Below are 27,396 nucleotides of genomic sequence, written 5' to 3' on the forward strand. Positions count from 1 at the left end.
AAATCTTAGTTCATTCAGTCTTAATTTGATTTTTTTCTATGTGATTTTGTCTATAATTAGGATTCTGATTTAAATAAAATTATCACATATTGTTCATCAAACTGGATCTCTGTTTTTCAGAAAAATATCCTGACAGTGCTGGTGGTAATACAGCAGATGAAATTGTTCTGTTATCAGTCTTTTGTTTTATATGTTGAATATGAAACAATACATCAATTTCATTTAATATTAGATAGTGATCTACTAAAGGAAACCAGGTTTCAAATTAGTTTCAGAGGTTATTTGCCCAGGAGTTTGCACTGTTTTTAATTTACTTTAAAACCAATTTAATAAATACTAGAAGTAAAGAGAAACTGAAACCAAAGTGTAAATTCAAAAAACAGCAGTTACCTTAACGAAAAGCATAACAAAAAGATACCAGTTCTTCCTTCTTATTGTCTGTCATTTTGTTCCCACTCTGTGCTGCTCTGGTGCATCTCTTCTGCTGACAATGAGTGTTTCTGTAGCCATGTTGTAAATGGATTCAGGAACTGATGTTGGATGAATCTAGATGGGTTATTTTTACTTGGATTAGTTCTTTACATGAATTGTCATTTACTCACACAAACGCTTGCGTTGATGGAATGGAAGAGTAAAAGGCTGAGGCAGAGGAAGATCAGACCTGCTTCTGTTGGCTGTGATAACCAGTTTATATGGCTTTAAAGTACTTGTGGAGCTATGAAACCAACTTGGAAGTTGACTTTGCAGCAAGCTGAATTTGACAACTCTGTAGTGTCGGAGTTTGACTTGACACTGCCTCTTGTTAAGATCTATTAAACAGTTGCAGAGTTTTCAGCTATTGACTATCTTTTCCCTTTTTTTAGCCAGAATTCATGTAAATCTCTGTTTACAAGTTTATCTTAGAGCACTTTATATTCCAGGCATTTAAATGCAAATTTATGCACAGTACATGTCCTTTCACATTAAGAGAGTTGGGGAGACTTTTTCAAATTACTTGAAGAGTAGCCGTTGGCAAATTTTATTTAAAACTGGCAAACTTGGTCACAGGTACTGGATGATGAACATAAGTCATACTCATACTATGCTCATTTTCTGCATAGTTTGCTGCTGCAGCAAATGTGCTGATCTTATTTTTGCCAAGATGTCATGATGCTGCATAATTCCCAAGAACTAACTAGCTTCACTCCAAGATATCATTCTGCCTGTCACATTTTAGGATACAGTATGGTTATTAGGTGCCTGTAGGGGAGCTAAAGTTGGGAATGGGAGAAAGCACATGGAGGTTTTTGCTTTCTTGTCATGGCTTTTAAGCCTACATTCTGATACTTTGTCATGAGGAATTCCATGTTCCTCAAGCAGTGTTCTATGTTATGGAGACCTTAAATACTGATGAAGCAGCGGCCGCTACAGTTAAGTTTTGGAGTACCTGTTGGAATTCTTCTTCACACATTTTTTTTTCCTAGTTCTGCTACGATTGCATTTATGTTCCCTTCGTTAAGATAGGCAGTTTATCAGTTGATTTTTGTACTTTGTCAATAGTGTATCATAATTGAGTGACAATTCTGTCACCAAAAAAAATTGTGCAGCCTTTTCATGAAATGCAAATCTATTATGGCACATAAAGGAGTCCTTAAGAAAGGGATAGAGGACTTGGGAGATGTAGCTAAAGATGGAAAGGGATGCTATCTTGTGAGACTAGAAATGAGATGGAAAGTGTGAGAATCTGTTTCAGGAGTGACTTTTCATCAGTATTAGTAAAATTGGAAAAGAACAAATAAGTCTTTGATGTGCTCTAGAAATGAAGGGAAATCAACCAACAAGTTTTAGGTTAAACAAAACAAGTCCTTGAGATGTTTGCTAGCAGTAAAACTAGTGATTTCTAAACAGGTTTTCTTCAATATTGTAGTACATTCCATTCATTTTATGTGTTGTGTAATCCTCTGCTAAATTATCTTGGATACTGCCTGGTGTTTTCCTCTGAATGTAGTTGTTCCACTGCTCTCATTCTGGAGTAGTGAGCTCTTGTAAGTATTGGGAAGAGCAGCCCTTGGCAGCTTCCCAACAGAGAAGCTGTTGGTTCTGCAGTGGCACTCTAGTGACTTCAGAGTTTTTAGCTGCCTGGGGTTTGACATGTAATTGATCCCATGTGTCAAGCTGTAGGTCCAATCCTCTTGGATAAACAGAACTGTGTTATTAATTAAATGTCTGCTGCTCTTTAAGTATCTCTTCCTTTTTTCTCTCATTAAGGACTTGTACCAAAAGGAGTTGAAATTACAAGTCCACCTCCCTTATCTAAAGCTGTTTCCTTTTTCTTTCATTCTTTTCATTGTTTTTTTTCATTCTCATATGACTTCTCAACTCTGTCATTACTTGCATACTTAGAAGCACTGAAACACTGATGTCCACAGAAGAATTTGTAAATGGATATAAGCTTCAGATGAGGCCTGTGAGAATGGGCAGCATACTGGTCAGAGGTTTTACTTTTATGTGCTGACTCATTGAAGCAGCTTGAATTGGTAGCTTCTTCAAACCTTCCAATGTTCTTTTCTTCATACAGGTAAAGCTGTGTTCCTGGCACGAGACAAACACCATTTGGCAGACCTAAGCCATTTGATCCGTCATGATGCCCCTTACTTATTTCAAAAATACGTTAAAGAGTCCCATGGCAAGGATGTACGTGTCATCGTAGTAGGAGGCCGCGTGGTGGGGACCATGCTCCGCTGCTCAACAGATGGGAGGATGCAGAGTAACTGCTCCCTTGGTAGGAAAAGCATTGTTCATAGTTTTGATCAGATTTTTTCAATCCAGTTGAAAAATCACAAAGTCAACTGAAATAAGCTGCAGGTTTTGTATTAGTTGTGCTTACTGTTGGGGTTTTACAGAGGAAACATGAGAGTGAACGTTAAGTGAGATGCGTGTTGAGCAAACGCAGAGGGAGGGACAATCTGCCCAGTGTTAGGTGGATAGGATGGGTGAAAGGGAGGGGAAAGTTCTAGGACCACACACGGAGCCATTGATGTGGTAGTGGCGGTGTTATGTTAATGCCATGTTATTGTTGATTTCATCATGTTAAGAGGAACAGAAAAAGAAGACAGAAGATGAGACTGAGGGAGGTGGAGGAGACAGCCAGTTGGCAAGAGTGTAGAAGAAAGTGTTAAGGGAGGAAACTGTTGGATTGCATTGTGAAGCTGCTGTGCTGCCTTATGTCTATCAGGCTACTCCCTGCCACCTTTTACCCCAAAGACCATATTTGGGAGGAAGGTTACTGCGTTGTTTGTAGCATACTCACAACTTAATTTCTGCATAGCTTTGAGTGCAGGACAAGGGATGTTCTTAAGGTAGAAGGAGGAAAGAGGGTTGAGGTTCCCTGGCTGAACCTGAGCAAGGGACGGGATAATATGTGTTCATGTGTAGTACTGTTTTGGTTAGTCAAAACGCCTGAGAGGTTTTAGTTACTACTTTGTACTAAGAAAACAGAGCCTGCTGAATTTCTCTGCTGAATGTTTTTTGGTTTATTAATGTTTTCTTTTTTTAAACGTAAGAGTTGTGACAGGTGAAGTCTGAGTTGGTTGATACTTAGATGATAGACAGTGAACTGGACCAGCTCAGGTTCAGAGGCAAATGTTCCCTAATTCTTGCTTTTGAGACAGTAACCTATGGTAGCAAGCTGAGAGGGACTTGAGCAGATGATAACGTATTAACCCTTATCCCCCTCAATTATATCTGCTAGAGCTGTAGTCTTACCAGGAACACTTGGTTTAATTTTGCTGGAAGATTTCTTGTGATAACTTACAAATATGTATGGAAAACCTTTACTTTAGAAGGAACAAGAGTGGTTTGTTCGGTCATCTTTTTAATATCGTAGGATCACAAAAATGTGTGATATCTTTCCTGACTAAGAAGGCAGCACTTAACTGTTTTTTAAACAAGTCATAATATTTTGAAATCCTGCTGTGGCTTCAGGTTCATTAGTAGTCACTGTAGAGAGGAGTTTGCTTTCTCAGTAGTCAGGAGTATGCTTGCAGGCTTGCTTTGTAGCTTCCCAACCAAGAAGCACAAACCAGTTGACAAGAATGTGAGTTACCTGTGACCAGACTACAGACGGCAGTTTTTTTTCACTTTTTCCAGGTGGCGTAGGGATGATGTGCTCACTCAGTGAACAAGGCAAGCAGCTGGCAGTCCAGGTGTCAAACATCCTGGGGATGGACGTGTGCGGCATTGACCTGCTGATGAAAGACGATGGTTCATTCTACGTCTGCGAGGCCAATGCAAATGTAGGTTTCATTGCCTTTGACAAGGCTTGTAATCTAGATGTAGCTGGTATCATAGCGGACTATGCCGCTTCTCTTCTGACCCCCGGTCGCTTGACGCGACGCATGTCCTTGCTCTCTGTGGTGTCCACGGCAAGCGAGACTAGCGAGCCAGAGCTGGGCCCTCCAGCTAGTGCCGCTGTCGACAATATGAGTGCTAGCTCCAGCTCTGTCGACAGCGACCCTGAGACCACGGAGAGAGAATTGCTCACCAAGCTCCCGGGGGCTTTATTCAACATGAACCAGCTATTAGCCAATGAGATCAAACTTCTTGTGGAGTGATGCCACATGTCAATAGATGACCAACAGAACTCTCTCCTGTAAATTTTTTTTTAAACCAACTTGCAATGCTGTTTATCAGAGAAGCTCAGAGGAATGAGGGAAGGGAGGGTGTCAATCAAGAGAGCAAGAGTAAAAGGCACATGTGCTCTGATTGCTGCCCCTACTTTTTTGCAGAACATAAAATTGTGTTCGTTCTTCAGTGCCACTTTTCTAATGAAGATGCTCCGTTCACAACCTAAGTGAGAATTTTATTTGGATGCTGCTTTGGTCCCCAGATGTATTGCCATTCATGTGTGGTCACAGGCAAGCATTAAAGCATGATTCACACTTCAGGATTTTCAGAAAGCTGTCTGGCAGCTCTATAGAAACTTCGGTGAATTACTGCACCAGTTAAGTCTCTTCTACCTCTGTAAGGCTTGATCCTGTAAATTACTGAGTGCCTCGAATTCTGAACGTGAGTTGAAGGTGTTTAATACCAGGTATTTCAAAGTTCCTGGACACCTGCTGTTCCTACTCTTGTAGATGAAAACTGTAGGTTCAGGATGCTTTTAAAGTCATCACTTCATGACCTTGCAGGATATGGCCTTTCAAATGATGGCTGAGAGAAGTATCAGTTGACTTACTGTGAGCTTTCTGTACAAATCTGTAATTTATGCCATCTTGATATTAACTGGCAGCTTTCTGTCTATATTTCTTTATAAAGCTTTTGAAGGAGGATTTTAGTACTTGTGTTTTTCTCATTTCAAATCCTGATTTTTGAAAGGTATGTAGGGCAATTGGTCATATTCTATTTGTGGAAGAAGTGGCATGTTTTTAACTATTTTTTGCGTGATTGGAGGAGATAAACAGCACTGTAATGTTTGGTATACAAATAATGTTTGAGGCAAACGTGCATCAACTTGTATTTGTTAGTGTTTTAGTCTTTTTGAGAGAGATCTGCAATGTTAATGTTCCCTTTTCTTTAATACATACTAGTCCAACAGTCCCTTCTCTATGCCTGCATCTTTAATGGTGGCCAAAGTGAAAACACTGCAGACTATTTGTTAAGAAAACACTGAGTTAAAGCCTGTACATTGGTGGGGTGGTGTGGGGTTTTTTTTGTTTTTATTTTTGCTTTTCTGGGAGGGGAAACATGTTAAGGTGTGGAGGAGGGAAAAGTTGGTTAGAAGTGATTAGACATTTAGAGGTACTTCAGAATAAAGCTGCAGTTCATACAGTAGTTACCAGGATTAATTTTTCCCCACTGAACATAAAAGCTGGTGTTGGCAGGAATCCAAAGTGTGTAACTGGGGAGAAATAGTCAGTTCTTAGCTTTGGGAAACATGCAGCAAATTAAAAAAAAAAATTGGGAGAGAAAGAAAGAAAGAAAAAGAAAGAAAGGAAAAAAGAAAGGAAGAAAGAAAGAGCAAGAAAGAACAAGCTCAACCAGAATGAAAAAAATAAAATATATAACTTAGGTCCACAAACAATTAACAAATTGATCCTAGACCCTTACATGTGTGTGGTGTGAGTGCACACACTTGTGTGTGTTTATGCATTTGCTTTGCTTTATTTCTTCTTGGATTTTGGCTGTTTAACTCCTAATTTTTTTCCACACTGCCTGATTTCCCCTAGTCCTTCTGGTGTGCATTTTCTCGTCAGCCTTTAGCTGTTTTGGAAAACAGATAACCAGAACAGATACTGAGTCCATTTTTCAGTCCCTATCTTCCCTCTCCTTTTCTTCCTACTTCTCCTCCTCCCATTTCATTCCTTTCTCGTTTTCTGGGTTCATAAACCCCTGGAACAATATATATATATATATATATATAAAGATATATATATATAAAGATAAGCCTCTTTTTTAAAAACAAAAAGTAAAATGTTTACAATTGAAAAATGACCTTGTGAAATAGAGTTTGTTTGGAGGGGGTCTGTGTGTGTGCAATGCTGCTGTTTTCTGGATACTTCAATGGAGCATGTCCCATGTACCCTCTGAGGCTCTGCACTGCCCACCTCTGGGGCCCTTCCTCACCTCTCTGCTGCTCTGCTGTTTTGTCGTCACTTGGACCTTAAACACAACTCATGGACACTATGCAGAGAGTCTTCAAGAGGCAATAAACAGAACAGTATTAACCTGATTTATGGAGGTTTGATCATACTTCTTTGTACAGTTTGGTTTTTTCTTTTCTTTTTCTTTTTTAATTTTAAAAGGAATGTAATAAAATGGCACTCTTTTTTTTTTGTAGAATTAAATATTATTATTAAAATCAAGTGAAAGGTTGGCTGTTGGTGTTAAACAGGAGAGTGGACTAGCTGGTCCAGCAATAAAAGGAGCTTCATCAGTAGAGGTATTTTCAAATCTTTCTTCCTGAGCCTTCAAGTGCACAGGTTATACCTGAAGAATATGAAGGTCTTTAACTTCCATGAAGAATTGCAGAACCACAGAATGTGAAAGAAGCCTGATTTTCTAGACACTGAGCAATACACTGTCTCTTTCAGAGGCTCTTCTCCCCTTGCTTGTTTGTCTAAGCAGAATTTGGGTGGTGGTGTTTTGTTTTCTTCTGTTTTCTTTTTACTGGTAGGTGCCTGCACTCCTTGAGAGGCTGATAGGATCAATCCTTCCCTTTTCAGACATGGCACACATTGAGCACATGTGGAATAACAGCAGGGAGTAAATATGTGCGAGTTTGGATAGTGAGATCTCTCTATTTCTATCACAGGAAACATCTTTTAGAGGAAAGAGCCAGTAACTGAACATTCTGGGCTGTTTTTTGAATCTCCATAGTATTTTGTGACTCGTGGGAACTTTACATTTCTGTCACCCTTTCAGAATGTCCAGATTACACCTCACAGTGGTAAACATAAGGTGTTTTGAAAGACAAACAGTGGATTGAGAGATTTACAGTTTGACTCCCTCAGGATAAGATGCTTCTCTGTGGTTGATGCTTCCATTGCTGTTAATAGTTTTGAGATAAGTCTATGCATAGTGGTCAGGGACGGAGCCAGGATTTGAAACATCATGTACAATTGTTTGGACATTGGGTATTGATACAGCATAAAAACCTTGCTTGAGGGTTCATTGCTTCAAATGGGCATACCTGTCTCATATTTATTCTCTACTTACCTATTGCTTCTGAAATAGTGAAATAGAATGGGCTGAGAGTATAAGGGGGGTGTCTTGTTTTTACGTACAGGAAAAAAACACAAACAAATCTAGCCTGTGGTAATCAGGCAGTGTTTCCCAGTGAAGGTGAACTTTACAGACATCAGCTTTATAGACTGTGTTTGCTTCAGTTCCATATGCTGAAAAAACACATGCTAAACTTTATCATCATACAGTTGCACTAACACTACCTCTGTATGTGGGTTTGGAACCATGTGCTGAAAAAATGGTAATGTAGTACTGGATTATAATAGTGCTAATACAGCTGATGGTGATACAACTATTTTTGTATATTTTAATGTTTGAAAGAGCCAGTTAGAAACTCTTGTTGGCAAGAATAAGTTTCTGAAACTAATCTGGTGATTTGTTTGGTTTTTTGGTAACACTGGATATCTTCTGTTCAATTTACTATGTTTATAATTGATGTCTTGCTGTGTCAATGTACGGATTGTATCTTAAGCCTTGTATTTAATGCTTTGATTTGTTTTATAAAAATCTCTTATTGGAATGTTAGGAAATCTCATCTGTAACACAATGTCAATGCTGGATGCGTTTATGGACTGTTAACATTTGAGCTGATGGTCACTCTTGGAGCGTTTTCTCCCACTTCGTGTGCTATGTTTCATGTGTGATACTTAGTGAGGAAATAACCTCTGGAACATCTGTATATGTCAAACGCAAAGGAGATACTTCTTCAAATGTTATACTGGATGTCAAAGTCCAACAAATGAAGCCAGTGATGTTTGCTAAATCTTCTATCCCCCATATTGCCAAAATTTGTCAGTTGAATACATAATGGACCTTAAGGGCTTAGAGAGACTTGGAAAACAAATCACATGTATCTTTCTCATGGCTCACTCTTTTTGAGAAGGTTTATGGGCTTTATGGCTGGTGTGACACAAACGACCCGCTCCTGTTCTCTCTATGGAATAGTAGGTGCTCGGACAGGTAACTTCTGTTGCTACTGCTTTTTTCATTTTTAATTTTTTCACTGTTCTAGGAATTGTTTTAAACTGAACACTGCCAGATTTATAACCAGATGTTTGCTGCTTTTTCATTTGTTTTATTTCTTTAAGTCTGTCTTAACGGTTGAGAGTGACTTTTGGAGCATTTTGATGGTGGATCTTAGCCTGCTGTTGGAAGTCTCCAAGCCTCTCACATTTCCAATTTGAGTTGAAAAGTTTTTGGTTTGTTTATTTGTTTAAACTGATGATACAAATTAGATGCACGGATTTCGGTTGGATTTGTTGTTGCTCTGTATTATGTGACTTATTCTCTCCTTTTTTACAGAAATGAGTTCTAACAGTTCACACTTTGTTACTGTTCTTTGCAAAACTTTTCAGGAGCCAAAAAAGCCAAACAATCCAGAGAAAACCTTCCCTTCTCCCCTTTCTGATGGCGAGAATGAGAGCTTATGAAAAGTCCTTGAGAATATTCCTTCCTAAACTTTTCCCCCCAGTAATGCAAGTGGGTAAAATGGTAAACGCAGCAGTTTGGTGACATCCAAACCCGACCTGTTGTCAGGTAAATGGACTCTTTTCTGCTCTTACTGTAACCTTCATAAGTTTGCTAACTTGTTTGTCTTCATTACTTCCCATCAGTTCATTTTGGTGAAACTTCTTGAATGATTTCTCTAACAGTGTTATTTAGAGAAAATCCTTCTTCTTTATTTCTGCTCCTTATACATGTTGACCTTTATGAGAACTGTCATTGTCCTTTGTTTTACTCAGGTGAGACAAAAGTGAGTCCCCTCATATGCTTATAGTTTTGTAATATGTTAATTCCACCTCCTCTTTATCACTTCAAGGGTACTATTTTAGCTTAGATTTTAAAGTTATGATGCTTTCCATTTGTCAAGTGAACATAAAATATAACGGCATCCACTAAAAGTTGATAGATATGAAAAAGCAGTACCAAGAACATTAAATCTATTAAAATTCAATAGAGCAGGATCCTGTAAAGAGGACAGATGGGAGAATACGGGTGCTAAAGAAAAAGACTGTGGGGCTGATTATTTTTTTTGTGGAGAATTGGGTGGTACATTTTTTGTTGCCCTTATTGCTATATATATATACTTCTACATTTTACCCTCCTTTGGTAACTCCCTCCCGTAATCTTAAACCGCTTAAAAGTGCTGGGAACTTAATATATTTTACTTTGTCTAAGGAAGAGAATCTGTATTTTATGGAGGTAAGTATGAGACAATTGGAATACTATTCAAAGTGGAAGAGTAGGAGCCTTCAGACAGGCTTCCGAGTTTCCTGATGCAGTATTTCATTTCCCATGACACCTGTAAAGAATTAGCACTTGTTTCACACTTTTTTTCTGTGTACATTAATAAGTCTTCTATATCATCATAAAATAGTCAACTTTTAGTGTTCTCAGTTTATATTTTCCTGAAGCACAGCAATTTTATCAGCAATACCATAACTTGCAGCTTGAAATTAAGGTGGGAGGGTGTAATTTTAGAGATGAATTTTGCTCTCAGTTACACTGAGATAAACTTGGAATCGCTCTGTGAATGTTAGTGGAGTGATATCCATTTTCACTGATATAATTGAGTGTATAATTTATGTCTTTAATTTCACTTGCAACATAATTCTACAGACCTGTAACACTTACGTTTCCAATGCTTTTTCCTTTCAGACACACCCTCTTCTTGCATCTCAGCACTGGGCAGGCCTATTCCTTTATTTGTGTATATTTTCATGCATCAGCTGCTGTAGGACACAGGTGTAACACTTTCAGACATGTGGTTGGGTGTCTCTTTGGTGGGAGACATTTGTGGGTTTGTAATAATGTCTGAAAAGAAAAATTTCTTGTCCTCAAATTGGTTGAACAAATTCTTGTTCGCTCACAGTTTTGCATGTCTAACCTGGTTTTATATATATTACCTGAAGATTTTCTTGAAAGAAAGACAGTACTAGTTCTTTGCAGTGTCTGCAAATGATCTTTATGTAGGGAGAGTTGATCAAAATCTACCATGTTCTGCAGAAGTTAATGTCTTAATATTTAATGTTGCTTGAAAGGTGGTTTAACAGATGATGCTTCTTCCTCTTTATGGAATGGCTTTCAAAGCCTTGTATTGATCTTAGTTGTGCCCCATGCTTTGCCAGTGTTTGGGGAAACATAGAACTTGAATAAGCCATGACATCTTAGACAAAGGAAGATGATTATGTGCGTGCTGAACAAGAACTTCTTCTGTATGCCCTTCTGCTGCAACAGAGTAATAAAACTGGTAGGTGGCAGCAGCAACAGAAGAAACTTATGTGACTGTGACCTGAGAAACCTCCAGTACTGGGAGAATGGATTGCAAAGTATTAACTGAAGTAAGGGGGACGGAGGAGAGAGGCAGAGTCCCTGAACTATCCCTTTGAATGGTGAGTCTAATTTACAGAATTCTAACCATCAAAATACTAGCTGTAGTACAGTAGACACATGGATCTAACTGATTTGGTGTTTGGTTACCAGGTGTCCTAATTCTGATCTTTGATTCAACATTCCAGTTTCCTCACTGCCTCTGGCAAGGCACAATATATACCTTAAAAATTTAAACTTCAACAAAATTGCCACATCTGAAGAGTACTGAAAAGTGAGGCTGGAAGGAATTCAGTCTGTCCATTTCTCTGCCCCATAGGAAGATCAGTCATAGTTATGCCATTGGTAACATGTTTTGACCTGGTTTAAAAATCCAGGAATAAACAAGGGAGATTCTGCAGTCTTTAGCTATGGAATTTTATTTTATGAAGATAAAAAGCATGCTTACTGTCAACCAGTGGTCACCTTCATGGGCTGAGCACCCATCTGTTTTGGGGTTTTTTTTGCCCATCTGCAATCTAATGCTGCGTTTGGGGTGATTCTCTGCTGTACTTCTTGTACATACAGATCTCCCCTTGAAATGTTCTTGAGGGTTTTATCAATGCTACTTGCAGATAACCGAAATGACGTGTGTATACATATATTTAACATTTCACATCAGATGTTGTTTCCTGTGAGTCTAAAGCTTGGTACCCCTTGGAATGTGAAGAACTTCTAGTATTGTCAATATGCATTCTTTTTGTGCAAGGCGAATAGTTTGCAAATGCATATAATAAGCAACCAGCATCATGCTGTAATGACACTTTAAGAACTCGGAATTTTCATGTGGTATGTAATGGTTATTTGAGATTTAGGGACAACAGCAGGGAATCATGTATAACAAATAAATAGGCTTGTTATTAAGTCTTAATCAAATCACTCTTAATTTTGTCCAGTAGGGTGCAGTGGTGTACACTTACTCTAATGAATTTAGATGAATTTTTCAAAATTCTGGTATGAAGTTTCCTATATATAAAAAGCCTTTTTGAGACTTTACCTGAGGAAAAGGACTTGGAGGTGTTGGTTGATGAGAGACTGAACATGATCTGGCAATGTGGACTTGCGGTCCAGAAACCCAACTGTATCCTGGTCTCCATCAAAACAAGTGTGACTAGCGAGTCGAGGGAGGCGATTTTGCCCCTCTACTCTCATGAGACCCTATCTGGAGTATTGTGTTCAGCTCTGGGGGCCCCAACATAAGAAGGACATGGAGTTGTTGGAGTGAGTCCAGAGGAGGGCCCTGAAGACAATCAGGGGGCTAGAACACCTCTCCTATGAAGAAAGGCTGAGAGAGTTGGGCTTGTTGATCATGGAGAAGAGAAGGCTCTGGGGAGACCTTATAGGAGCCTTCGAATACCTAAAGGGGACATACAAGAAAACTGAAGAGGGCATTTAGTGACAGGACATCGGGTAATAGCTTTAAACTGAAAGAGAGTAGATTTAGATTAGATAGAAGGAAGAAATTCTTCACTATGAGAGTGGTAAAGCACTGGAGCAGGTTGCCCAGAGAAGTTGTGGATACCTCATCCGTGGAAGCATTTAAGGCCAGGTTGGATTGGACTTCAAGCAACCTGGACTAATGGAAGGTGTCCCTGCCTGTGGCAGAGAGGTTGGAACTAGGTAATCTTTAAGGTCCCTTCCAATGCAAACTATGATTCTATGCTATGGAAACTAAGCTGAATCTTGAGTTTTTGATATTCAGGCAACTAAATAGTCTCCAGTGTGCATCAGGTACCACTTAGGATTATGGACAACTGGTGTGCTTTTTTCAGTGGCTTTTTACTTTTCATACAGCTTTTAAAAGTATTATGTGGACTGCAAAGGGAAAGGATATCAAACGTGCAAAATGAGAATTTTTTTGTTAAATATAATGATTATCAAAATCTGTGTGAGAGATTAAGCTAATGGAGAAGTTTTTTTAAATCCAGTCAGACTAGAGACATGAGAGAGAGTGAATTCTGGTAGTAGAGACAAAGGAGTCTGCAGCATATGTGAGCATGTCAGCAGAGGGAGATGAGGTAGTAAGCCAGTTTTGCTGATCTTGAGCATTCCCAGGTTTTTGTTGTAAGAGGGAATCTCATGATACTTTATGTACATAATATATGCTAGGCATGCTACCCTTTGGGGACTGGTTATCAAGGAGGAGAGGTGAAAGTCAGTATAGAGTTGTTGATATGGAAGCTAGCTATTGCACTTGCCTAGTAGAACAGACGGTCATGTGGCTTAAAGATGTTACTGCATGGAGTTTAAATGACAGCAACACTTGGGAAGAATGATGGTCTTCTGGCCCTGGACATGGGCTTATTTGCCCAGATACACCTGTAACCTTTTGTTTTTCAACATAGTAAGGGACAGAGGCATAGAAATGTATGTGAGCCTTTTGAATGAGGAAGAGGACCCTTCCAGGTGACTTAGAGTCAACTGTTCAGGAAAGAGTTTTTGGATGTAAACTATCAGGAATTTAGAGTACTCTCTGCGATCATTCATATTTTCACATACAAAAGATGTTTACTTTTTGTGTGTTTTGTTTGTTGGTTTGGTTTAGTTTTCTGCTAGATGTGACTCTGCAACTTTGATGTGGTAGACATTTGAATAAGGCAGAGTATTTTCTGTTCTTATTGTAGACTTCCATGGGCAGGCAAGGGGTATTATGTATGTGAAAGGAGGAATGGATAGGTTTCTCACACTGACATAAAATTAGATTATGGATTAGGTTGATAGAAAAGTTAACATTTACATTGGAATTAGGCAAGGCATTTTCAAGGTATTTCTGCATCCCCCTTTTGTTCCATTTAGAAAGAGTACAAATGTTACTAGAATGTTGTACAGTCTGCACAGTAATACGTCACCGTATTAAGCTCTGCCAAGTGTGTGGGGGTGAAGGGCTCATAAAAGATTTATGCAAATTTCTTTGTGTCTGCTAAGTCTACTTTTTTATTTGGAGGCAGTTTGCTCAGTGTAACTGAATATATTAACAGTACTCTGTCTTAGTGTAATAGATTTTTTTTCACTTGTTTGTTTGGAAGAAAATGTGTTCAGGGAGTTACATATGTCATTCTGTTGTCTTTTTCTATAGGAAGCAGAATGGTTAAAGGAAAGCAGTCCAAATGCATAGGAACTGCACAACTAGTTATATCCAAAGTCTATCACTGGGTAGAAAGCAACACTGGGTAGAAGGCTTCTTGGTCTATCTTTTGATAAGAGGAGGCAGAGAAATATCTGAGAAATTACTTTGAAGGTGCTTCATACATTGAATTATTATACATCTTCTCTTGGCATTTATTTTTGCTTTCGGAACTCTTTGATATGCTTTGTACATGTATCTTATTTAAAAAGTATTAGTTGTTGAAATGTTTCACATTCATAGGGCTGAGGTCAGTTGAACAGGGGGAATAGATGTGGAATGCTCTCTAACCAAGAACAGTCAGCTGTGCTTATCTGGGCCTTGACCAGATGAGGACAGAGAGTTAAAGTCTAACAGATTTTGCTGATCTTTGTATTTTTGTTGCGATACATGCAGTAGTAGCAGAAGTCTTTGTCAAATAGTATTCTGTGTAGCTGTCACTGGAAGGTGTAGTTGCTTTTGATCAACAGTGAAGCTTAAAATTTCTCTTGTGTAATGCTTTGCCTTTTTCCAAGTACAGGTACTGTATTATGTTAACTTGTGGCTTAATGTAATATGATGTATACAGTTTTACAAATCAGGACTGAATTTTTGTCTTAGACAAATTGCAATATAATTGAGTTTTATTAGAGGTAATTGGATTTTTTTTCAGTAAAGTATTGTAATCAGAAAAAAACCTAATTTATCGCATTCATACATTTTCAGAGATATATGTTAATTTTCAGAATTTATTGGGATGATCCCCGTTGCACAAGATATCATTTTTGTTAGAGAGGGAGGCAAAATCCGTATTATATTAGCCAATAACACAGTTGTTGCTATGTTTTTGGCCAGTCATACATTTTTTCTATGCAGATTTCCCCGTTTATGGTGGAAGCAGTGATACTACTGAGCTTCCTTGATGCTTAGTTTATCTATGTCGTAAAATACTTACATTTTGGGGACAAAGGAGCTGGAGAGGTGTCAACTGTACACAGTGCTACGTGGACTAAACAGGAGGGTGTCATGAAGCAGAGAGAGAAGACTAAGCAGTAGCTGCATGAACAGGTACCCTTTCAACTCTGTCCTATCCATGTAGTGGGAGGCTGGGAGTTATGATGGCTGTTTCAGTTATACCATGATGAGGAATGGGAATGTCACATTGGCTGTCTGGGCAACTGTAAATATTTAATATCTGGTGTTTACAAGAAGTGCGTTTTGCCCAAGGGTGTGCATGCAGTTTCTCTTCCTTGCTACTACTGTGCAAAGCACTGCCTGCAAGTATTTATTATTCTCTGGGTTTTGTTTGTTCAGTGGTATTATGTATTAAGCCTGAAACTTGTATTTTGAAAGTTTCAGGAGGAAACTTGGTATGCTTGTGTGTATATTTCCCCATCCCTCTAACAAACACAAGGCTAACAGAAACAACACAAATGTTATGGTTACTGTCCGCAGCCATCTTTACAGCAGTGTGTGGGAGGAGTAGTGCGAATGTGATGTGATGTAGGAATGCTGAATGGAGATGTTTGTTTACTGAATGGCAAATACAGAAGTTTTATCAGTGAGAGAACAAGGCAGCATGAGGTGGCAATTTTTCCTCCACGTGAAATATTTCCACAGGAATGTAATGCCTGTGAAAGATACTGGATCAACAGTTGCAGAAATTGAACTCCTCTACCTGCAGGAAAGGTAACAGGATCTCGATTTTACCTTCAGAACACAGTCTTCAGTCCGAAGAGGAGTTCGGTATCCATGGGTCAGTCCTTGTTGCATCTCTAATGCAGCTGTCAGGGAAGCCAGATAGATGCCAGTTACAGAGATCTTTTTTTTATGATGTCTGCTTGAATTTCTGATATTAATATTTCTGGGGAAAAGACTAACTTCTTCAATGGTTTGTTTCTCTAGGTTTTACTACACCAGCAGGAGGTGATGTCCACGCCTGGGGTTAACAGTCGTAATGAACACTGTCCTACTAACATGAGAGCTGAATAAAAGAGTTGTGAATTTGAATTCATGAGAGTGTGAGATTCTTTTTGCTTCTTCTGCACCAACTCTCCTTTCTTGAAATGCTGGTTAATTTCAGAAATCTGTTGATCTTGCAGCTTGGATACAGCTAAGCCAGAAAAGTAAAACCTGTTTGATATTCATCATATTAGCCTTTTTTTTTTTTCCCCAGTAATTTCACTCCTAAGCATTCTAAAATGCTTTATATTGACATTAGTAATTTTCCTGAATGCCTGGGAAACCTCAATACCAGGCCTCTAGTTTTCAGCCATGGGTTCACCTAAGTCATTGAGAATACAAGTCTCTTGAGTTTTAAAAGGAAGATCATACTATACTGGTCATGCCATACTGATAGCTTTGGTGACTGCTAGAGAGACACAGAACTGCAACTCTGTTAACCTGTTAGAGATTCTTTAAACTATCACATAATGTGCGTGTGGATTTTGAGGCCACAGTGGCAAGGGCATGTTATAGGCATGGTCACGTGAATTCTTACTATGTATTTTTTCTGAACCATAGGTTATATATAGATCTTGCATATATCTCTTTTGGTTTGTTGTTAGTGGAACAATGTAAAGAGTTAGACATATACTGATGCTATTTCTAAAATGTCCTTACTGAAAATATGCATTATAAAAGGGAAGCAAAAAAGGGAAGCAACATGCAGAGTTGGTACATCATCAGTACACACGTCTTACTCTTTACAAGATAGAATGTTCAGTTTCCTTGTAATATTTTCCTTCTGTCCCTGAAATCCTGGCTAAATCTTTCAGAGGTGATGATGCATTATAAAGCTTGACCAAATTAAATGTTAAAACAAAGAATTGGTGAAGCTGAAGTGGAATATGGAGCCAAAGGTAAAAACTTCAGCTCACTGGTAATTGCAAGAGGGACCATAAGGAAATAAAAGGGTAGTATCCACTGGGACTAGTTTTAAGTTAGATTGCATCATCCCAGGCTGAAAGGTAGCACAATTTGGATAAAATTAGTATAATACAGTTTTTGTAGATAGTGCCCTTAGATTAGAAGATAAATTAAGGAGTTGGTTTCAAGGTGCTCTTTAGGTCAAGAGTTTAGCAATTGTTTTATTTTTATAGACACTTACATGACTGTCACCTACATGATGACTGAACCACCAATGTATTGTAGCAATTAGCAAGACTAAAACAATTTAGTACTCATGTGTTCCTAAAGAAGTGGAGAGAAAGAGGGAGAGAGATTCAGTACTATTGTGCAAGGTTGAGCTGAGATGTCACCTCTAATGATGTAAACAATTCTGATGACTCAGATTTGAAATGGAATTCCTTGCAATGAGGCATGTGTTGTAGGATAAGGAGTGAGGGCTGCTACTGAAGAAGTTTCTGTGTGGTATAGCTATTTTCATTCCAGTTTTCTACATGCTTGTTATTATTTACGTGTTGGTGGAAACAAGAAAACTGGTACTCTGCACTGTGCCTTTCCTCAAATAGCTGCAGTTTGTGGTTGGTTGTGTTGCAAATCTGTATGTCAGAGCATACCTCTGGTAGCACTCTGACCTCTGTAAGCAGGTAAAATGCCTGCCTATGCAGACTTCTAGCCATTTTCTCTCTTGTGGTTCAGCACTAATGCTTCCATAAGTGCTTTTCTACCATTTCCCTTAATATTTAATGTTAAAAAAGTAGAGCAGCTGAGAACATTCTAAATTCCTTCTTAAGTTCATCTATGCCATCTTACTAAGCTAGTTCCAGGCCCCTATCTGTATTTCAGTTCTATTTTCTTTGCAGATGTTCAGCAGTGTTCTTCCTATTCTGCTGCCTAAAATTCACAGATTTACTCCTCCCACCTTCATAGTCCAGAATTTTGTTTTGGAATTTCACAGCCCAGAATACATTAGAAGTTAAACTGAAATTAAAATTAAAATAAGTTAATTAAAATAGAGGTGTCTAGTTTCACTGTAATGTCTCAAGTGATTGAGAATTAGCAAATTGCAATACTGAAAAGATCAGTAGGTCCCTGGCTCTTGTACTCCCTCTTTGATCAGAGGAAGTGGTCCACTTGTAATCTACCTTTCCATGTACCACACTTATGAGCTCCAATTTAAGAGGTGTGGTCAAGAATGTGTTAGTAAACATGTTAAGTTTTACTTTACTTTGTCTTTTGTTCCTCTGAATTTGTGATTTTAAAGTGAATACCAGGTATCAAAAATTAAATAGAATCGTATGATAGTTTGGGTTGGAAGGGATCTTGAAAGTTCATCTAGTCCAACCCCCCTGCTATGAGCAGGGGCATCTTCAACTAGATCAGGTTGCTCAGAGCCTCATCCAGCCTGGCCTTGAGTGTTTCCAGGGATGGGGCATCTACCACCTCTCTGGGCAACCTGGGCCAGTGTTTCACCACCCTCACTGTAAAAAATTTCTTCCTCGTGTCTAACCTGCATCTCCCCTCTTTTAGTTTAAAACCATTGGCCCTTGTCCTGTTGTAACACATCCTTCTAAAAAGTCTGTCCCCATCTTTCTTATAGGCCCCTTTTAAGTACTGAAAGGCCACAATAAGGTCTCCCTGAAGCCCTCTGTTCTTCAGGCTGAACCACCCCAACTCTCTCAGCCACCATCCAATAATTAGATATTCATAATACAGTATTTTTATATTATTGTTTGTACAGTAAAAGCAGAGTAATAATAGGTCTGTAGTTATAATACTGACCTGTGATGGTTAGGGAAACCTGGTAGAAACAGTTAATTTTGCACTTCTGCTGCATTTCCTCTTAATTGGAATGGTGATTTTCTGCTGGCTACAGAAAATACAGTACTTGTAAAACACTAGTTTACTTAGAATAATGAGATCTTGGGGTGGAGTGTATTTGTACTGAGGCCAAACTAGGAGAGAGGTTGCAGTTTTGTTTAGTATAAGATCTGGAAAACCTCTGTAACTTGGTTGGCCTGCATTCTGAGCTGTGCATGATAGAAGCAGACAGCTGTGTTCTGACCACTGTATTTTTAGGTTTTGTGGGTCACTTCCCATATTTTTTACCTTATCACCTTTTTTGCTTCTCCAGCCTGCTCTTTCCCCATGCAAACAACTTGGTTTATCGCTGTACATTTATCTCCAGGGGGTCTGCAAAGTCTGGGTGTCACACTGGAGCTAGACATCGCATCATCTTCTCTGTGACTCATCCCATGCTGTCAGCTGTCAACGTTTTTCTAGATGTTCTACTTTGGAGGACTTCATCTGCTGAAATAGTAATGTTGAGAGGGGAGAGCATGCAATGGAATTATGAAGTTGCCTCAAAAGCCTCAAGGGTGAAATCCATGGGAGAGAGGGTACTGTGCTGTACTTCGTTTCACTCCCACAATAATTTAGCTGTTAGCGCACAGGCTACTAAGCAAAGCACAAGCTAATAAGCTACGCCCTACACTGTTTATTGGCTTATGCACTTTATCTTAGACATTGGTATGCTTCAGTGGCTGAGATAAACAACACTTCTCCCTGCCAGCTGGTGAGATCAGTGATTACTGTGTCAGTACTGCTGTGCTCTTTCGTGCTTTGCAAATGCCTGGTTCTAAGATTCAGGCAAGTCCCTTGGTCTCCTGAACATTTGCCCTGATCTGCTGTGGATCTACTATCCCAGTTTATGAATGGAAGGTGTGTAATACTGGGCTCCAAAATTATGTGAAACACACGCAGAAGAGTTTCTGTCAGAGATGGGGTTACAACTGCTCCATAGCTTTATCCAGCTTTTTCATTAATTTTTAAAAATATTTTTTGTTACAGTGCTTCTGAAGATATCTAATGAAGGAAAACTTCTTCCTCCTAGTTCTGCCCATCTGCCCCTCTTTTTGTTCTAGAGAGAGCATACAGCAGCTGTCAGAGCCCTTAGGATCCAAGATGAAGAGATAACAGCAGCATATAGTGGTGAACTTCCACAAGGAAAGAATGGGATTTTGCTTTCTGGCATTCTTGATATCCATCCACATTCAGTTGCTTAGTGGTGACCATGTTTGTCTCTGTAAGAAATGAAATTGAGAGAGGAGGATGTGAGGAGAGAAGGGGCAGAATCTTTTCCAGCTGTGATAGGTCACTAATGAACCAGTGGTCACCTGTATGGTGAGCGAGAGGTGGAGTGTAGAGCTTGTGCTTTTGGAGAAATAAAGCAGCAACCTCCACAGTTTTCTAGTATCTTCTTTCCAGCCTTGTGGCCAGTGCTGTGTTACAGGGAAGAATACCTCCTTAGGCTTCGCTGTAACATCACACCTCATGGCTTTCTGTGGTTCTATTTGCAAGGTAACACTCTGAGAGAAGATCTCCTCCACAAAATCATTCAAAGCATTCCCTGCAGCCTGAATCCTTTCATGGCTTGGATTGATGATCCTTTGTCTTAGTCCAATCTCAGTAATAGCTCACATATTTTGAAAACAGCTGAATTTGTGAACAGGGAATGGAAATGAAAAATTGCAGCCCAGTTATGAGACTTCACTCTGGAACAGGCAAACCCTGAAATAAGAGGCCCACTAGAGGGAAGGAAAGAAAGAATATTTTCAGTATCTAAGTTTCCAGATTTTGTTAGGTGGGTGGGTGTAACTTTATTTTACAACACCTCTGGTTCTTATTCGATCAGTTGTCACTTTAAGTTGGTTTGCTTGGATGTGAGATGTTAAAGGGGTATGTCTTTGGTTAGATGCAGCTGACTGCTTGGTGATAGTGATGACATAGTAGCAGCAGGATAAGAGGGATCCCCAAAGATGCTTTTTTTTCTCTGAACTGAACTGAACTCCCATTGCTCTACTCAGATACTGTTTTGCAGAGTGATTTGGTAGATGGGTTTTTTGCTTTAATTTCAAAGGTTCCTTTTTTTTTGCAACTGAGCTATGGCCTTGTGGCACTTCTAACAAGACTGATCATTAATTTAAAAAATCTGTGTGTCTGTCACCATGCCCAAAAGGTTGGGGAGAGTGAACACTGGATTATATTTTTCTTCTGTGTTTTAATGGCTTATGGTTGATGTCCTTTTGTGCAAGACTGTTTTGCATCATCACTGGTAAGGAGCTCCTGCTGGTTTTTATACCAGCTGGGTTAGCTGTGTTTCCTTGGAAATTCAGTTGCTTATTGAGATGAAAGTGGCATTGAATGCATGTTATTCTAGAGTGTACAGAAAGATGAGGTACTTGTGAAGGCATACAGTCAAAGTAGATGACAAAGTGAAGGACACAGGGAAACAGCATGTCAATAATTAGTTCTTGTAACACATCTGTGATGCAGTGACAGCTACCCATTCTGCTTTAGGATCCATTGGACTGAGAGAGATAGAAAACTAGTAGGATTGTTAGGTGACTTCTATAGTTTGCGTGCATTCTGTGTTTCATTCTCATAGATGATATCACTGCCAGAGTCGTATCGCATTTGCAGGTAGAAACCGTGGATGTCTGTTCTTGAGCAGATAATGTATTTCCTAGCCTGCATACTGACAGGAAGGGTAGTGTTGGCCCACCTTCCCAGGCTGAGTTGCCAGAGATTTCTTTGCCATGTAGGGAGCTCCCAGTGAGCTGCATGCAGCTGAAGGTGCCACTGACAAAAGTAAGGATGCAGTCACAGGAATTTAACATTTAGGACACTTTGCAGACCCACTTTTAAGGCCAAAACTCACAAGATCACATCAGATCTGTGCACACAGTGACACCGAGCTCTGCTGTGTGGTGGGGGGCAGGAGTACAGTAAAAGTCAGGAGAATGCATTTGTGATGCTCTGTGGGAAATGATTCAAGATGCTTAATTTCGTCAGTGCCTCCTGACTTCAGAGTAAGAAGATGGTACTCAAAACTTCTATGATTAGGCTATAGCTGGCTTTGAATGTGGGGGAGGGAAAGAAAAGAATGTGTTCTTAAGGCAGCCAAATCTTGCAAAATTACTCGTCATAGCCATCAACGTTTAATTAAACTCCCACCTCTTTCCCTTAGCCCAATTGGCTGATGTTTAATGTCACTGCATTCAGTGTCCCTTGGAACAGAGCACACTGTGGTGCATTGTTTTGTTTGTATAGAGCTGGCAAGCTGGTCATAAGTGTGTGCTTGCTTTGGTTGCCTGGAGGAGTTCAGCATCTTTGAATTACATGTCCTTTAACAAATGTGGCCCTTAGGAGCTAGAGCAGAGTATGAGAAACAAGCTGGTTTGAAGGGATTTGGAAGATGTTGTGAGTCCAGAGTGGTGAAGGGCTTTCGAAGAGGTGAAATTCATGCTCCTAAGCAATCCCACTCCTGGAAGCTTTTTCTGCAATTCATACCTCCCCCATTAGGTTTTGGAAGCCCTCCTAGTGTTTTGGGCATATGCTGTCTGAACACACCTCCTTAAGGCAGCATTGCCCCCTGTTGTTGAACGTCTACTAAAACCTAGCCTAAGGCTGTACTTCTCTGTTGCAGAGAAAGGATGTGAGTCATTGGTGTTTGGGACAGAGATGCACTGAACTGGTGTGTTAGAAGTGCTCTTAGAGCTTGCTGATCATACCTGTTCATTGTTTCTTTTGTCTAGAAGTGATTTTGTCACAAGCACCTACTGCCGCAGTGTTTGACTGACATCTTCCAAGGTGAAAGATGTGAATTCCAACATCCAGAAGTCACTTCTAGCTGTGCTGGATTTGGATCATATTTTGTCAAGTGTACTTTGGACCCATTAACTTCATGGAGATTGGGATACATTTATAACCTTGAAAAAAACAGGCTCAAGATGCCTGAGTCATATATTAACAGATACAACTCAAGGCTGAGATCACTTTTGTTTATTTATGTCAGCTTACATAGTGAATACAAGATACAAGACAACATATTCTGCCACATCTCAGTTGATCTAATTTATCCCTGGGTAAATCAGTTTCCATGGATGTGAAGGGTAAAAAAACTATCTCCAAGACGGCCAGTTAGTTTTCTTGAGACTGTGTTTCCCTCTGCTGGCATGTAGTTAATACTGCCGACTTCTTTTTTTTTTCCCCTCCCCCCCAACAAAGCTTCTGAAGCCACTGCTTCTTTGTAATCCCAAGAAACATTTAAACTGTATCCAGTGACCCAATGTAGCATATCAATCAAAATAAAATTAAGAAAGAAACAGCAACAGTGCTGATGAGTGAAACAAACTTCTGTTGTAAACAATATCTTTAAATACAGTACATAAATACAGACTTGAAATGCTGAAGGAAAACACAAAGAGACACTAGAAATACTTGCAGAGCAAAATAAAAATATTTCCTTGAAATACTAAAAAAATAATTAGAGTGAAACTATCAACAGGAGTAGAGTTGATGTAATTAACTCTGTTCTTCCAGTGTTCAGAAGTTTTATCTGGAGTTTTTAGTCTAGATTATGTAAAGACAGTGTTTTAGGTTACTGGTGTTTATAGCCTAAAGCCACAATTAGGGAAATTTGAATTGGACATGGGAAGAAATTGTTCACCATGTGAGAGATACAGCACTGCAGCAGGTGTCTGAAGAGGCTATGGAATCTCCTTGCCTGGACACTGTCCAAATTTTGACAATGATATGCAAATTTGGACATGATATGCATGCTCGTTTTTTTTCAGGGGAAGGGGTGTGGGGTGAGGGAGGAAGGTGGGGGAGGAGTTACACTGAAGAGGTGAAGTGACAATTTTCAAAGTTTCCTATTTTTATTCATCTAGGGGAATTATTAATACTTTGGTAATCCTCAAACTAATAATATTTTTGAAAATGCGTACTGCTGTCTGACATAATTAGTTAATCTAAGTTACATGGAAATTTGTAAAATGCATCTGAACATTTGTTGCATTGCGTGTTAAGATTAAAAAACCCATGAAATTACAGGCAGCACTATTTTAAAATCGATTTTACTTGTTTCCATTTGCAAAACTACTATAGATTAAAAAAACCCAAAGAAACAATTGAAATTCGGGCCTAGAGTCGTTTGGAAACTGAAGCGTATAGATTTGAAAGTGAGTAATACTACTGATTTCCTGAAACTCAAATTAAGTTTGTGCATTTGTGTGTATGTTTAAATGAATAAAAGCTAAAACCATACTTCAGATTTTCCTTACAAGTAGCAGTAGTTAATAAACATGGTGCCCTCTTATAAAAATGTTAGATTATATGGTCTGTATAGGCCACATAAAATCTTTTTTCAAGTTGCTCATAAGGAGTTTTAAAATGTGTTTTTTCCATACCTTGTTTTTATTATTTAGATTTTCATGCCTATTGTAGCAGTATTTCTTAGAACTGCTTTGTATCTGCAATTCAAAACCAATTGTTTTTCTTCACATGATTGTTCTGTACTCAAAAGAGGAAATTTGTAACTACAAAAATCTGTACAAAGCCCTTTCAAAGCTTTTTGAAATACCACAGTAGTTTTAAGTACTGATTTAAGCCCTTCCATCTTCCATGCTAGAAGATGGATGCAATCCATGTGTATGACTTGGATGAAGCTGTAGAGTCTAGATACAGCAGAGACTCTGCAAGAGTCGTGCTTAGTATCTGAGATGTTCAAGGGAGTGATGTGAAAGGAGCAAAAGCCAGTGCTTGTCACCTGAAGTTCTGATATGAACAGAACATGCTGTGTTGGGCATCTTGGTATGTGTCTTAATAGGGCTAGAGCATAAGATTTTCACACAGTCCCTTGTGTGGCCCAGCAACTCTAAACTCAACACCAAGCGTGGTAGCCGTGGCCTTTCCTTCCAGAATTGCCTGATGGTGGAGGAAGAAAACAAAAATGGTGTTACTTCCTTTCAAGGTGCTGAGAACCTTTATCTCTATTTCTTATTCTTACAGTGCCTATACCATGGAGGCATAGGCAAGTCAGGTGGGGAAGTCTTGTGAAAGTCTTTCTGTTGAATCTAGAACTGCATAGAGAGAAGTAATGTAAGACTTGGAGCCAAAGAAAGAGGGAATAAGAGGAGTTCTGACTGCGTATGCTACAATGAGGATACTTTCTTGGTGTGAGTGATGAAGGGCTGAATTTTTCTCAAGTCCTCTTAGAATGTCACCATTAATAGGTTTGAGAGTCAGCCTCTCATTGGTGTAACAAATCTTCAATTTGTTACTGCACACTTGCTAATAGTCTCTATGGAGATCTGCTCTGTGGGTTGGTTGCTCATGGGAGATTCCTTTTCCCGTTTCCACCAAAGGATCTGAGCCACCTATCGCTACTTGAGATAATGGCAAGAGCAGTGATAGAAGGTATTCTGCATTAAGAACAAGGAGGTTGTATCAGAAATGGTACGCGGTCCTTGGATGAACCAGGTCCTTGAATGAGCAATCTCTGTAAGATTTTTCTTGTCACTTGCACCCTAGGGAGAATAGACTGTAGAGGCAGTCCCTTTGAGACCTTGGGGTCTTGGATTTCAGAATCATAAGGATTCTTTTCTCTTAGCCATCCAGAAAATTTCAGATAATAGGACTTGCAAGCTGATCCGGTTTTGCCAAATGAAAACAACAGTCCTTTGGGATATCTAGCAGTTTGCGTATTTGTGACAGTTTGCTTTGTCGTACTTCAGACCATTTTAGATGTCGGTAATGTCAGAATATTAACAATAATCGTCTTCTGGTAAGAATCTGGAATTCTTCCTTGTTCTTTCTCTAACAGAAAGAACAGAAAAATGTTTACCTGCAAAGAACACTAAAGCCTACTAATCTACCAGTCATGTAATCTTCTGATACATGGAATATGATGAAAACCAAATTTCAGGCTTCACATAGGTGTTTGGGGACTGAAAGCTGTTGTGGCTATTGTGTGAATCTTTCACTGTATTTGGAAAAGCAACATTTTTTGTGAGAGCCTGGATTGTCTAACAGCTTTAAGCAACCAGGGGGAATGAAACCATTTTATGTTAGGAAGGTAACAGGTCTTCAGAACTGAACATCATAAATCAAGTACATTCACTGACTATGCATCTCTGCAGGGAAAGCAAGCAATTGACAGACCAGGTGAGCAAGAGACCCTGTGTTTCCCACAAATGATCTCTGCAGGCATATTTTGATCATCAGCTTAAGGTTATCTATGACCTATCCCCCTGTTTAAAAGGCTGATTCTACTAATGTCAGCAATATTACAGCCAGAGTTTAAGATGGTGTTCAAAGTGCATCCTAAAGGTACCTATAATACCCCAAGTATTCCATAGATAGTGATCCCTATGGTGAACCTCCTTGTGCAAAGACAATGCACATTATCCTCCCTTATTCTCAGGAACAGAAAATCTCAATACTGCTAGCAAATACTTCAGAGGTTTCCCTAGCTGATACAGGCCATCTTTCAAAAGTCACGGAGTTAAGGGAAAGAGCAGTGTTCAGATAATGGTATTAATTTCATCTTAACCCTGGTAGCTCTTTTTTTTTTTAATATTTTCTGTCCACACAATTTCCAGAAGTCAGTACTGCTACCCCAAATGACGGTTAGAACCTATTTTACAGTTGGACATTTGACAGCAATATCTGCCTGCCACTTACCAGTAAAATGTGAATGCAGTTTCTCAAACCAAACCTTTATTGTCTAGCCAGGAAGATTTTACCACGGTAGGACTTCAGGTCTTTCAATACATGAAAAAATAATTGTTTGAACCACTCTTTTCTTCTTTAGTCCATTATATATCAATGAAGGTGACTTTTTAGTGGCTGTTATTTCACTTCACAAAGACAAGATATACGTCAGTCTTTCCAGACAAAGTACCCCATTCAGAGCCATGAAACATCACCCCACATTTATCTAAAAAAATGGTGCTAAGCTTTCATGATGATCAAGACTTGGGAATATCAGTGCTTTTAAGGTGTGGGGCTGGTTTGTTTGTTTGTTTTTGTTTTTCCAATGAGCATAATCATCTTGAAATGAAGCAAGACTGTCTCATCAGTACAAATAGATATTCTAAGCCCAAAGGCTCAAGCAAAAACAGATCACTTAGCAGGTTCCTTGATTATATCTTCTTTTGACAGCACAGAAAATTTGGATCAGAGGCTAACAAAATGGATTGCACATTCAGTTGGAATGACCTATGCTATAAATAAAGTGAATCTTCCACAACGTGGCTCCCAAAGCAGTTTAAAGAGCTGCTGCAAATTTTTACGAATTAGTTGTAGGGAAGGTAGTATTCAGATGAACTCCCAGCTCAACCCACTGGCAAGATCAGGCTCTTAGCTTATCACTGTAAGTGGGACCCACAGATAAAAGGTCATTGTTGACTTCCAAGACTCATTATTTTTTTCTGGTTTTCAGCAAGTGAAAA

The 27,396-nt window shown here is 39.1% G+C and overlaps 1 protein-coding gene across 14 annotated transcripts in view; it reads left to right on the forward strand.

Moving 5' to 3' along the window:
- Positions 1 to 16,204, forward strand: part of RIMKLB (ribosomal modification protein rimK like family member B) — a 54,001-nt gene extending 37,797 nt beyond the window's left edge. For 8 of the 14 annotated variants that reach the window (XM_071815185.1, XM_071815192.1, XM_065848582.2 and 5 more), the window contains 2 exons: positions 2,558 to 2,761; positions 4,129 to 8,774. In XM_071815185.1, coding sequence (XP_071671286.1) covers positions 2,558 to 2,761; positions 4,129 to 4,592 — 668 coding nt within the window. In that variant the 3' untranslated portion in view covers positions 4,593 to 8,774. The other 6 variants (XR_011741497.1, XR_011741495.1, XR_011741496.1 and 3 more) reach the window with 6 other exon arrangements.
- The last annotated feature ends 11,192 nt before the right edge of the window (positions 16,205 to 27,396 follow it).

This window comes from Patagioenas fasciata, chromosome 1 (genome assembly GCF_037038585.1).
Source record: "Patagioenas fasciata isolate bPatFas1 chromosome 1, bPatFas1.hap1, whole genome shotgun sequence".
Lineage (NCBI taxonomy): Eukaryota > Metazoa > Chordata > Aves > Columbiformes > Columbidae > Patagioenas > Patagioenas fasciata.